The 13913-nt window shown below is 34.4% G+C and overlaps 1 protein-coding gene across 6 annotated transcripts in view; it reads right to left on the bottom strand.

Moving 5' to 3' along the window:
* Positions 1-1595: 1595 nt before the first annotated feature.
* The window catches only part of LOC121738560 (protein phosphatase 1 regulatory subunit 12B), a 71343-nt gene continuing 59025 nt past the window's right edge, over positions 1596-13913 (bottom strand). For 5 of the 6 annotated variants that reach the window (XM_042130708.1, XM_042130710.1, XM_042130712.1 and 2 more), the window contains 4 exons: positions 8904-9059; positions 6478-6561; positions 5879-5977; positions 1596-3373 (listed from right to left, as the gene is read on the bottom strand). In XM_042130708.1, the coding sequence (XP_041986642.1) occupies positions 5879-5977; positions 6478-6561; positions 8904-9059 (339 nt within the window). In that variant the 3' untranslated portion in view covers positions 1596-3373. The remainder of the gene's footprint in view (positions 3374-5878; positions 5978-6477; positions 6562-8903; positions 9060-13913) is intronic. The other variant, XM_042130709.1, reaches the window with a different exon arrangement.

The following is a 13913-nucleotide window of genomic DNA, read 5'->3' as shown; positions in this document are numbered from 1 at the left end:
TGCCACATTTGCATTGACGTAATATAATATTATTGCTGAAACATTATCGTACCAATGGCTGCGGCGGCTGTAACAGTATCGACCAATCAGAGTGCCTTTCGTTTCTTCTCCGACAAACACCTCACTTTGAGGATGCAACGCATTAAGGCGACACCTTGATAATTTGGCTGTAGCGATATCGATTTTTCTCAGCAATGACTAAAGCTAAGAAATTAAAGTTCATTGTCAGTATTCATCATGTCTTTGTCTTTGAATTACCCATGGCATAACACGATTGATCAACTTTTATAACACAGAATAATCTATCGAAAAAACCTCTGTAAAAAAGGGAATCCTATTTTGCCAACAGAGGAGAGTGATTTAAGCTTCCAAAATTTGTACAAAGATTGGTTCAAGCATACACTTTAATTTGCCCACAGCTTATATGAAATGTATTTATGGTTTTTAAATTACGCAACAAAAACCATTTTGTCGCTTACACCCTTTCCATTTTTACAAGCATGAGAGGGCCGGACCGGCCTCTCATAGAAAACAAGCAATCTAAAACGTATCCAACACGGTTTTTTACTTTAACGCGGCGTCACCTTAATGTGGCCTATTGTAATATGACGCAGCATTGATAATAATGCGACGACACAACGAAACGCTGCTGAGAAATATGGCTCCATATTATTATGTAATGGTGATTATTGTTTGACTATTTATCACAATATTATTATTGCATATTATGTATGTACTACTGGATACATTGCATTAAATAGACATCAAGGAGTAATATGAGTGATATGTTAAAAAACTGCAGCAACGAAAAACAAGATACTACATAAAGATATATTTTTAACCGAGATTGAATAAATAAAAATATATAAAAAGTTTATGTGACGAATTTTTATAGAATAATATATACAATAATATGTTCATATGAATCTATACGTTATAATAATGAGAAGTATCTTGTCCTTTCGACACCACAGTAAAAAAATAAGATAATACTATAATATTAAGGTACAAAGGTATAAAGTTAGCTGACCAACACAGAAGAAACTAGTATGATACGTAACAAGCATTTTTAAATAATATTTTGTTTGGTAATAGAAAAAGCGCACCGATACTAGTAGAAAAAAAATCTAGGGTTCCATTATGTTTAATTATTATTTATAAATAGAGTTTAGACAGTCATTAGAAACTACATAGCAAAAGAAAATGCAAGTATAGTACAAAAATACGAAAATTAACGACTAGCCTGATCATGAGAATGGAACACACGAGTCTTAAGGCACTTCGTGAAATGCCCAATCACCGTTATAAAAAAGCAAAAAAAGGAAAAAATAAAGAGCAAAAAAATCATTGGAGATGTTTATTTTAACTCTTATCTCTCGAAATAAATAAAAACTTTAATGAACAAATATTTAAGAACCACTAACTTACTGACATTTTATATTTCTATACATGTTCTCATATTATAACTAACAAGTTAAGACATAGCATTAAACATTTTAAATTCAAACATTGTATAGAAATAAGTGATATAATGCATTCTGTATGATGTATTTCATATTCTATGTATAATTAAAATAATTCAATACTTTGATTAAATAAAATCGAAACACTTAGGTCCAATGTGCGTATTTTATGTAATTTTAGTCATAGCTTATAAAAAATGTGTTTTGTACGATAACTAGTGTTGGGTCGACATCGATAAAAACACAGAACCTAACACGTTGGACACATACCACCTTAATAATAAAAAAACCTATTGCATATTATGCTATACAATGTTTTGTACTTATCTATGAAGCTTATTTTCTAACCTCCTATGAACCGTTTTTGAGTTTTTTTAACTGTAGATTATCTATTGAACAGCTTCGATGATTGGCCAATGTATTGGCGTTAGCCAATCAAAAGTGCTAATAAATATATAAATTGCTGTCAAAAAACCGGCCATTCTTGTCTAGACAAGAACAAAATAATGTATGAGGTATCATTTAGGCATTTGTATTAATAAGGTGGTTTATATTGTTTCAATAATAAAATACATCACAATTCATAGCAAGATTTACGTATAAACTTTTCAATTGATTCTGTATGGCAACTAGATTCAAAAGTTGACAGTTCCGCTGTCGGATCTCAAATGCATCTGTAATACTTTTGTAACAAAACGACGCATATTAACTTATTTACTCCCTTACTAATAAAAAAATTTATACAACGGATACGCCAACTTATGTTTTGGCCCTGTCTAATACAAAAAATCGCTCGAAAAATTCTAATAAGAAACATTGAATATCTCACACGTTGTATAACTTCTTTTATTAGTAAGGGGTTTATAATATAAATCGAAAATACTATCTCAAATACACAAAATAACATTTAAATCGCTTTAAATACTCTGTCACAAAATTATTTAACAAATAATAATATTTCGTGTGTAGCGAAATATCATATACATTTAATTATTATAATACATTAAAAAGTATTCCCGTTATACATAACATGGCTGGTGTAAACATCTTTGATCGATTTCAACAAAAATTATTAAGACGAGAATATAATTTCCATAGTCGGATGAGATTTATTTCAATATTATGCACCTGTTGTATTGTTTGTTTCAATACAAAAAATTCAAATATATTGAAAACATTAATATATAATAATTATTAATAATAATAAGTATCGGTAAAAACATTTAAATTCCACTACGGGCCACCTGCGTCTGTGTGGGAGGAGAATCATGGATCACGCCATCTCTCTCTTCCCTCGTATTCACGACGGAGGAGGCACGATATCTTAACAAACTGGCAATAACCCAGACTGTCACAAATGGGCCAAGCGAAATCTTCGATATATGCCCCGTCAAACGACCAAAAAATGGCAAAATAGAAAATTGTCATTCATTTGTATGATTGTCATTCATCAGTTATTATACAAAACAGTCTACGCTAAAAAAAACTTAATTCATACTTGTTCAAAGATTTAGTAAGAAATCGATATCACATTTCCAATCGTGACTATTGCTTTAACCTATACATAATATATAATCATTCGAGATACATAATATAAATATGAAGTATATCGTGATCTCTAATAAAAAATTAAACTAACCTATCTTACGCTTAGCTTTAGGAATACATGAATCAACACAGAGGATTTAGTCGGGAACAATTCGTATCGCCACAAATGTATGAACTCTCACGGTAAATAACACTCCGTATATTCCCAGGTTATGTACAGACTATGATAGTTTAGGAAACTTCTACGGCCTTACTTGTCGTGGGTTGGCCGAGTTTCACTTGGACAGTTTGCTGATGACTCTTATGAGGGCTCCGTTCTCGTCCTTCAACCGTTGATTCTCAACTTGAAGGGCTTGTTGGTACTGAAAAGTAACGATTGTGATGTTACAGTAATGGTAACTTTGGGGAAAATGTGTGGGACTTTTCTTATACCCGTTTGTTTTTGACATAAAAGGGATATTATGTCTTTTCAATTTAACGAGGTGTTAGAGTACCTTATTTTACTCTTCAATTTTATATAAATACAGCCTAGTCATTCAATCTAGTCAGTCTTCTATAAAACTTACAAATTGTACTATCATGAAATGTCAGACCGACGATTTTTCTCCAGAATAATATTTCTACTTTGATAGAAACCTAACTGGACCGAACAACGAACGAAGCTGTATTATTATAGCAGGAAATAGTAGAATTAGATTATAGGGATTTACACAATATTATATTAATTTAGAAAAGCTAAATCTCGAGTTTATAGATAAAAAGTTTCTATTAAAATTAAAGTCACCAGTACACAAGTATAAGAAAAGTCTCACAGAAAATAATTGGCAGCTCAGCAAAGGCACTTAGTTCACAATATTTAACAGGTAAATGTAAATAAATATGCACGTCAAGCCTAAGTATTTTTTTTTATGAGAATTATAAACAGTTTTATGGTTTTCTCTTTAGACTGTTGTATAAATAATAAAATACTTAGACTATTCAACATGGGTTGTATTTACAGGGTGTGTGGTGAGGATTATTCTTTATCAATATTGCAAAAAACAGATCATTTTTTATCATTGCCATTTTTGTGTTAATAATGTTGTTTAAGGACGGTGTTGTATATTCTGTATGTTATTTAACAATTTTGTTAAACAAAACATATGTCGGAGAATAATTATTATATTCTTAATATTTCTTGTTTTTTTTTTCTGCTACAAAAATTAATTCTTAATTTTCAGCATATTTCGCAATTCAATATCTTTTAGTTGTTTCAATAGATATTAAATATCTATAGATCCGTTTTAATACACGATACAACGTGTAATGTAAAATGAATGTACTAAAGTTTTTATATCTTTATATTATGTTTATTAGGCTAACTTAAACAGATCTGGGTAATCTGAGTTTAATATCTTCTTGTCTTTATCTCTAGAAAGGAGAATTATAACATGATAACCCAAAATTTACTTTAACCCAGATCAGTGAAAAGAACACGAAGTATCACTGACATGCTATCTCTCTCACCTAGTCCTACTTGTACTATCAGAGTAGTTAATTCATAGGCAGGTAGCGGACCTAAGTAATTTAGTCACGTTACGTCAAACCCCGCCGTTAGATCACGTCTAATATTTAATGAGGGTGTTTGATATTCTATTTGCCCCACTAACACGTGCTAGGCTAGCATGGCCACCAGTAGAAATGCGAAAGTATAGACAAACTGTGGACATAAACTTAAGGTGCCGTTCCAATCTTTTTTCGTTCCGAAAAATTCAATTAAAATGCTACTTTATGACAAACTATATAGTCCTAAAAATTGAAATAATATCCTACTATATTATGACAATTACTATAGTCTGTCATAAAATGGCATTTTAATTGAATTTTTGTCGGTAGCATTAAGCCGCGGTAAAGATCGGAACGGCACCTTAAGTTTATGTCCACAGTTTGTCTATACTTTCGCATTTCTACCGGTGGCCATGCTAGGGCTACAGGTGCTGCCTTAGGGCCTATCATTTTAAACTGCTGTGAACGATATAGCTGTCATGTGTTACGATAATATGCCTATTTGACACGATAAACCATAAGGCTACATAGCAGCACTTGGTGGCAAATAGAATATCAAACACCTTCATTAACGGAACCCGACCAAATGACGCAGGTCCGTCAACTGTCTATGACTACATTTCTTCGATGGCGCCTATCACCTATTGTTTATAATAATGTTATAGCTTCACGTAAGCGGATGATGTTGGAACACGAAGGCAAGTTAGACACGAATCAAACATGCTCGCAGCACACAGTTAATATTATTACAATACTGCTCTCATGGACTCGCGGTGCGCGAGACACTGTGGCATTACCGATATGACAAAAAGTTAAGTCACAGAGTATTTTTATGGTGGCGTCGGTTATGTCTTAAGATTTTTTATTGAAGTGGAAGAATATGAGCAATATATTTGAAAATATCGGTCCACTTGCACCCCAGGGTTAAATAAAATGTTATCTGCCTCGTTCAAGACATTTAACACTCGTTTTATTTTAACCCAGATCTGTGCAAAGGGTCTGAGTAGTACAAGTCAAGTGTAAAATGTTAGTGTACTTAAGTAGACCTAAATACAAAACTATTAGTAAGGTAAAAGGATACAATACACACAATTCATGAAAGGTCCAAAAATCATTTAAATTGAAACTATTTGCCGTAGTAGACAAATCTAATTTATCGAAGATTAGTCTATAACAGTTTTAAAACGATGGCACACGATAGTCGTTGCAGAAAACTACTTTCAAAATAAAATAAATAGATTAAACAAGGATTGAACATAGATAAGATACAGAGGGATCCTGCCACAGTGTTCCGCTGGGGAGCATCATTCCAACACAGTTACCTATTTAGCGGCAGAGTTGGTCAATTTGCTGACCACCCGAGTTAGAGCGCGATTCTCAGCCCTCAGCCTTTCGTTCTCGGCTTTTAACTTTTGCAATTGCTACAAAACGATACACCAACATTACAACTCATCGTTGACCAATTGACAGTTATTTTTTTTTTTTTTTACTTTGAAAACAGGCAAACGAAAAGATCTCATATCGTAAATTCAACATGACGTCTATTTTACAAACCAACTATGGGTAGTATTTATAGTTAGTCAAGACTGGCCTAAGTTGACCCTACTCAACATTAATAGTATCGATATTAAAGCCAAGGTACTGTCAAGTAGCCAATTATGGCGACGTTGGCGCCATCTTGATTTCCTTTTATAAAATAGACAAGCGTCTGTCATCGAAAAATTGCATGGTTTGTGTTTGTGTAATGCGGGTACTTCACGTTGGCACATGATGGACTAATACGCATTACGCGAACGTTTGAGGAGCATATTCATCTGTGCTTATAGCAATCATTATGTCAATGATGGTTATCCAATATCCATCATGAGCCAACGTGAAGAGGGCCCTTAATGTCGTAAGCGTCAATCAAATAGAATAATACCTTCAATTCCTCTTCCATTTCTGACAGTTTCCTCTCCATCGCTCTCTTTTCTCGTTTCTCTATTTCAGACAACGAATTCTGATTCTGAAAAAGACAATTAACACCTTTAAGATTTACATAATAAATACTTGCATATTTTAAATCAATATTTTTAATAGTCAATATAGCATAATACGTTTCAAAACATGAAAATAAATTGTTATTACAATTCGCAGTGCTTATTACTTTATAATAATTATATTGTTTTAAGTTTTGAATTAAATAATATTGTTTTAAGCCGCTTGTTACTTTGACCATTGATTAACCGACAATCTTTATTTGACACAAGAAATGCATTGCAAAAATTAATCGTTTAAAAGTTACAATGCGTATTCGCGTATGCATACGCATATTAATGCGTATGCGTATTAAAAAAAATGTTTTCGCTTTAGCGTTTACATTATAAAATCATTTTATAGATATTTTAAACTAAAGTAGTTTATAAGGTATATTTCAACAATATTTGCTTTCATTTCCATTAAACACAATATAAGCCAAGCTTGCTCCAAAACTGCTGTTACTGAAAACTGTCTAGAAATCTAGATATATTTAAACAAACAGACTGCTTTAAATACTGTGCAATTAAATGAATCTTATTAACATTCGCTTTACGGGCAATTTGTCATTAGTACGCGTGGTGCGAGCTAAACGATTTTAAAATAGGAACGCGTAAGCGACATCGTGTGTCATGGCCACTACATACGCGCCAAACACTAATCACAAACATTACATAACACACATTAGCCAGTTCATATCAGATAAACACCGATTCTACTATAGTCTATACTAGCTAAAAGCTTTGTGGGGGCTCGCGTGGTCACACCTTGACTGATAATTAATAACACATCTACATATAAATAAAAATTACTATTTTAAAGCACAAATCAATAGTTTTTCCGTAATGTGTATTACGAAATGTAAACATTGTGGGATATGCTAGGGCTCGCTTCGCTTGCTCTGATTAATCCCAAAATTGATACTGTTTCAATAAAAATAAATAAAATAAATTTTTATTCAAAATAGGTATTATAAATACACTTTTTGAACTTCGGGACTACGGTGCCTACCACCGGTTCGGGAACTAGTCCGGCGAGAAGAACTGGCGTAAGAAACTCTCATCAAGGGTCATCTTCCCATTTTTCTACCAAAAATATGGGAAACATTTTCATACGGGGCCATCTTTTACCAAAAAGAGGGTAAATTTTTTAATGCAGTCGATATAATAAATCTACAAAATGGTATTGTCTATAATGATTATACACAAAGTCGCAGTTTGCTTAACATACTTCGAGTACATACTAAATATAGTTTTATTTATATTATTATTTTTATTTACAAGTATATTAATCTTTATTAAATGGAATAAAATTTCATTAATTAAAATGTCGCCAGCCTTTCCATTATTGTTGATGATTATTATAATAATTTACAACTAATAACGAATCTCTATTAAAATTAGGCAGTTAATGCAATTAATACAAAATATTAACATCCCACATGAAAAATAATATGAGCATATTGGAAAAAAAATGGTTAGCTTTATCACAACTCACTATATTATCATTTCCAGATATTATTCAGTCGCCTTAAGAATTAAATATTTATTTTATGTCTCTTTATAAATATACTACATATTTTATAACGAAGGATTTGTGATGCCTTAGTAAGACCATATAGAACACCATGAATAAGCCTAGTGATGGTGTACAATAAAAAGACATGCACGCCTCAAAAATAGTCCGCACTGTTGACGCGTCCTGTTTACTCATGACTTCGCGTTTGCTTCCTTTAGCAGCCTGGTGTTACCAGCGTTTGATAAGTAGCAATCAGTCAAGTGTCAACTTACCACTAGGGTAAGTCTCGTAATACTAGCACAAGATCTGCAGAAAGGTAAGTAGAGTCACCTGTACTAACCAGTTACCACCGTTTGTTAAGAGGCAATCAGTCAACTTACCACTTGAGTGAGCCTCGTTATACTAGCACAATATCTGCAGTAAGGTAAGTAACTGACCTATGCTTACCAGTTACCACCGTTTGCTAGGAGGCAATCAATGAATAAAGCACTTGATTGAGCCTCATAACACTAGCAAAAGGTTTACAGAAAGGTACTTTAGATTGACCTGGGCTTACCAGTTAGTAAGTAGAGTGACTTTTCCTTACCAGTTACCACCGTTTGTTAAAAGGCAATCAGTCAAAGGCACCTAAGTTTTCAGCTGCTTATGACACCATCAGTCAACTTACCACTTGAGTGAGCCTCGTTACACTACCACAAGTACAGTAAGGCAAGTAGAGTGACTTTTCCTTACCAGTTACCACCGTTTGTTAAAAGGCCATCGGTCAAAGGCACCAAAGTTTGCAGCTGCTCATGACACAATCAGTCAACTTACCACTTGAGTGAGCCTCGTGATAGTAGCGCGGGAGTCCCTCAGCTGTTGCTCGGAGGTTTGTAGTAAGGCACGTAGACGCCGCACCTCGCTCTGCGACTGCTCGTATAGAGCCTTGTAATCTCGATCGTCCCCATCTTCAGTGCGTTCGCTGCCAGACTGGAATGCGAAATATTGAATCAGATACTATCTGGATAAAAAGTTAAAATTGGTTTACTATGGTACAGTCGCGTGCAATATAGAAAATATGTGTTAATTGGTACATCGATACCTCTCTTTTACTCGCCAACGAATGCTTTCTTATATAGTTCCACAGTTTTTGTTTTTCATGACGTACATGTACAAGGGGGAGGTTCAGGGGGGTGAACTGACACATATTTTCCGCGTGACTGTACTGGACGAATGCACCACGACTAGACTATTCTCGTTTTTGCAGTGTATAATATTAATTATATTATCAGCGTAGATGTCAAAAATTAAACTATGATTGAGTTCAAACAAACTCTCCTTTGTGTTCGCAGGAAAGGAGGTTAGATAAACATAGCTTTTTATAACTAGTTCGTAGAATATAAAAGTTTACTATCGCATAAGTGGCAATTAACGATCAGTTAAACCTTGGACAAAAGCGAAAAACTGTTACACGGAAGAGTTCCTAAAAATATTTGTGTCAACTTCACAACAACAGCTGTCAAAGTTAAGATCACTTTCTTGATAAAAATTAAAGGGATGGCTTGGTATTTAGACTACAGATTAACAGTAACAGGCGTTGGTGATAATCTCACAAAACACAAATAAGAAAGCAGAACTTCTCTTGAATGTTTTGAGCTACATATGTACTTATATGGACTTCTTTCAAAAATCTAAAATAAATTCAACCTACACTGTTGAAACCGTTTAAAAACTTTTATACACTCGCATTGTGTTGTAATCCCTATTTAAAGACGTTCGTAAGCCAACGAAGCCATGTGTTATCATTAATTCAATCTGTCAGATTCATGTTTGTATATAGACTTACGATATTTAATTTACAACGCATATCAACATGACTTTAATAGTATCTACATCATCAATTTTGTAAAATTTATGAACCGATAAACACAATTATTCGACATCATGTAAGTGTCTCAATAAATTCTGAATATGTTTGCAATGAAAACAATGAAGTTGATCTGAATAGCTTGGCTATAAATATATCGATAAAATGTGAAATAATATCTATAAGGGCTCTCTCAGCATCTCATAGGTGAAGAAACTTCCGGGTAAACTGTTTAACTCTTATTATTAATTATTTATATTGTGGATAATGATGTTGGTGGCGTAATTGCCTTAATTTCATTGTTTACTTATGTCGTGTTAGTATTAAGCATGTAAGTACGCAATTGTTTGTTGTGCCAAATAAAAAAAATAATAAAAAAATTAAGTAATAAATTTGTGAACAGGAAGGGAACTACTAATGTAATGCTAAATAGGACAGTTAATATCTCAAGACAAATAACTAATAAGTAGTTAATATTGTAAACATTGTAAAAAATAGATTCCAGTCTTAGTTTCTTATTAAATATCTACTCATGACATAAAAATATTATTGAAAATGCTTTAATTAGCATTAACTATAAACAAAAACTAATATCGCAACACTTGCTGTGTTGCGATATTAGTTTTTGTTTATAGTTAATGCTAATTAAAGCAACACCGCTGAAAGTTGCAACCATGACCTCAATAACATAAGATTTATATTTTCTATACATCGTATTCTTACACAATTTATATAGATTTAACAGTAGTAATACATACACAATATCCGTCAGAAGCTAATGAGTTGAGGCTCAAGGACCTCTCGTTCATGTTACTCAGAGAGTCCAAGGCTGTGAGAGAGCGAGATCTCTCTTTATCGAGCTCGGCATTCCTGCTCTTCGATCGGGATTTTCTCTCTGGTCTGAGAGGGGGAACGTCATCTATCGGCGGAGGAGGTTCCACGACCTTCGCGGGAGGCACCGGTTTCGGCTTGAAGTTCTTTTGACTTTGCAACAACTTTTTGTCCAACTTTTTTAGCACAGGCGTCATAAGATTCAGGGAGCCAAGCGACGCCCCACTCAAGTATATCCCCCCGTACCCCGAACTCGTGCCACCGTAGATACCGAGGTTCGACGAGGGCCGCGAAAGGCCGGCCGTGTAAGGGTTGAAGTTTCTGTATGTGGACGGACTGTACGAGTTCGAATAGTTGTTGTACGAGTTGTACTGGCTGCCGAGCATCGAACCCAGCACGGTCGGCGAGGAGCCATAGTGGGACGTGAGACTGCGCGGCCGGGAGGAAAAATATCGATCTTGTTTTCGACTCATCTTCGATCACATCGCATCACAACGACCGCGACGAGTGTCCGAAGCGCGTTTGAACAACACACTGTGTCAGTATTAGATGTACGGTGGAAATATTGTGGACCACGCGAAACGCTACCGCAGACGCGCGTTCGTGCGAGGGAGACGGGAAATACGTGACGTTTCGGTACGATCAGACGAGAGCCCGATAGGAGCACGTGAGGGCATCATCACCTGTAAATACACCGAAAACTTGTCGTCATCGGGACGAACGAACCGTCACAGAACGGAGACGAAGTCGTACCTATTAATACCGACGTGTCTTTCATTAATTGTTTCCTTCGAAATTGGCATGGTACCGAAGGCCGTTCTTTGTCGTTAATGCGTAAGCCCGCCCCGTATGCAGGTACGCATCTGCTAAAAATACAACGACGCATTCTAACAGACGAAACTCATATTGTAACCCTAATATACGTGGCGATGAAGACAATAAACAAACAAATATACCACGATTGTGGTTTCAGGGGCTCGTTAGGATTATTAGATTAGAGTCTATTTTAGCGGAGATAATCCCCTATAATTTATTGTTGCTTTCTACTAATTTTAACTGATATTTTCAAGTTTACACTGTTCGAATTTAGAATCCCGCTGACCCAAATACTGACTTAGCTCTCATTTCTGGAATTTACAACGAATTCGAAACCCACAGAAATAGTTTCGAAACCACGTTACAAAAGAGTTTATTTCGGTGCACGCATTTCAATAAAATTACGCTTTTATAATGTCATAACGTTCCAGGTGACTTTCTTATAGCGAGCTGTTTCTCAAATGATTATCGATACCTTTGATCCTGTCATCCTAGTGAAATCTCTTACTTCACATTCAGCATTGCTATTTGCTTGATTTTACAAGATTAAAATAGTCATTACACCCATATTTAATATCAAGAGATGGGTAGTATATTTGTCAGTACTATAACTATCGGGCAGATTTAAAACAAATAGAAATGAAATCTGTGGGTTCGCAAAAATATCCCAAAGGTCAATAACATGGAGTCTGCACAGTGCACACGCTCCATGCGACTTTCCCGAGGACAAAGTCGGGTAAAAACTATAAATATTGCTGATAACTAAATATAAATATTTAATACAACTAGAGATCGCCCAATGGTCGAAATTCGACCTTAGTTTCAACGACATTAGGACTACTACCTATATTTGTAAAAAAAATATTGACTTTATAATATTTTTTTCAACTCTTGTCACTGGGACTCAGTTGATCTCAGACTGGCCGTGTAAGCATTGTCTAATAGTATCTAAGTTTCACCAAAAAAAAACTATAATCCATTTTCAATTGGTCACCTAGTTGTCAACAGACTTCAACCATAAATAAAAGAGTATAATTCGTATGTATAGGCTTGTCACTCAAAAATCTGTCATTTTTCCTAGTGTGTGTGTTGTAGTGTGTGTAATGTTTTATTTGTTAAAAAAATGTATAATAAAAGCATATTTCAAAATAATATTAGCTCCATGCACTCCTTCACCATATAAACTATGACTGTGCAAAATTTCATTCACCTACGTTTCCCCATTTTCGTCAAAAGGGATACAAAGTTTTTGGCTCACGTATTAATATATTATAGACTAGCTGTTGCCCGCGACTTCGTCCGCGCTAGCATAGTAGATCACATCCCAAGTATTATTTATTGTACAAAAATATTCAATATACAGAATTGACTTTCCTATTATTTTATTATTCGGCTTCGCTTGCGTAATTTAGGAATTTCACGCAACCGTACATTTTGCAGCAAAAAATACCCTATGTCCTTTCACGTGGTCTGTTCTTCATGTTTGCCAAATAACATAAAAATTGCTCCAGTAGTGCATAAGATAATAAGCAATCCCATATAATTTTCCCCGTTTCTCCCACATTTTCATCTATTTCTTCGCTCTTATTAGTCTTAACGTGATAAAATATAGCCTATAGCCTTCCTCGACAAATGGGCTATCTAACACTGGAAGATTTTTTTAAATGACCAGTAGTTCCTGAGATTAGCGCGTTCAAATAAGCCCTTTCATATAATTTCCCACGTTTTTTCCACATTTTCTTCTATTTCTTAGTTCCTATTAGTCTTAGCGTGATAAAATATAGCTTATAGCCTACCTCGATGAATGGGATATCTAACACTGAAAGAATTTTTCAAATCGGACCAGTAGTTCCTGAGATTAGCGCGTTCAAATAAGCCCTTTCAAATAATTTCTCCCCGTTTTTCCACATTTTCCTCTATTTCTTCGCTCCTATTATACGTAGCGTGATAAAATATAGCCTATAGCCTTCCTCGATAAATGGGCTATCCAACAGTAAAATAATTTTTCAAATCGGACCAGTAGTTCCTGAGATTAGCGCGTTCAAACAAACAAACAAACAAACAAACTCCTCCCAATTATAATATAAGTATAGATAATATCGATGATAATTTTATAAACAGGAAAGTCTGAAAATATGTGAGGAGTCTGGAAGTAATTAATGTCATAATAAACAAAATGCACAAATTGATACATAAATCCAGCACAAAAACTGTTTTACCTGGATTAACACTCAATTTTCCTATAGGACTTTTTCTAATAAGACTCTGGAAATACGTTTAATTCAATAGCGTTTTGTGTTCAATGAACATAAAACTCAAAGAACTTTTAC

The sequence above is a fragment of the Aricia agestis genome, chromosome Z, assembly GCF_905147365.1.
Source record: "Aricia agestis chromosome Z, ilAriAges1.1, whole genome shotgun sequence".
Lineage (NCBI taxonomy): Eukaryota > Metazoa > Arthropoda > Insecta > Lepidoptera > Lycaenidae > Aricia > Aricia agestis.
The sequence above is the reverse complement of the archived record's forward strand: the minus strand, read 5'-3'. Positions and strand labels throughout refer to the sequence as shown.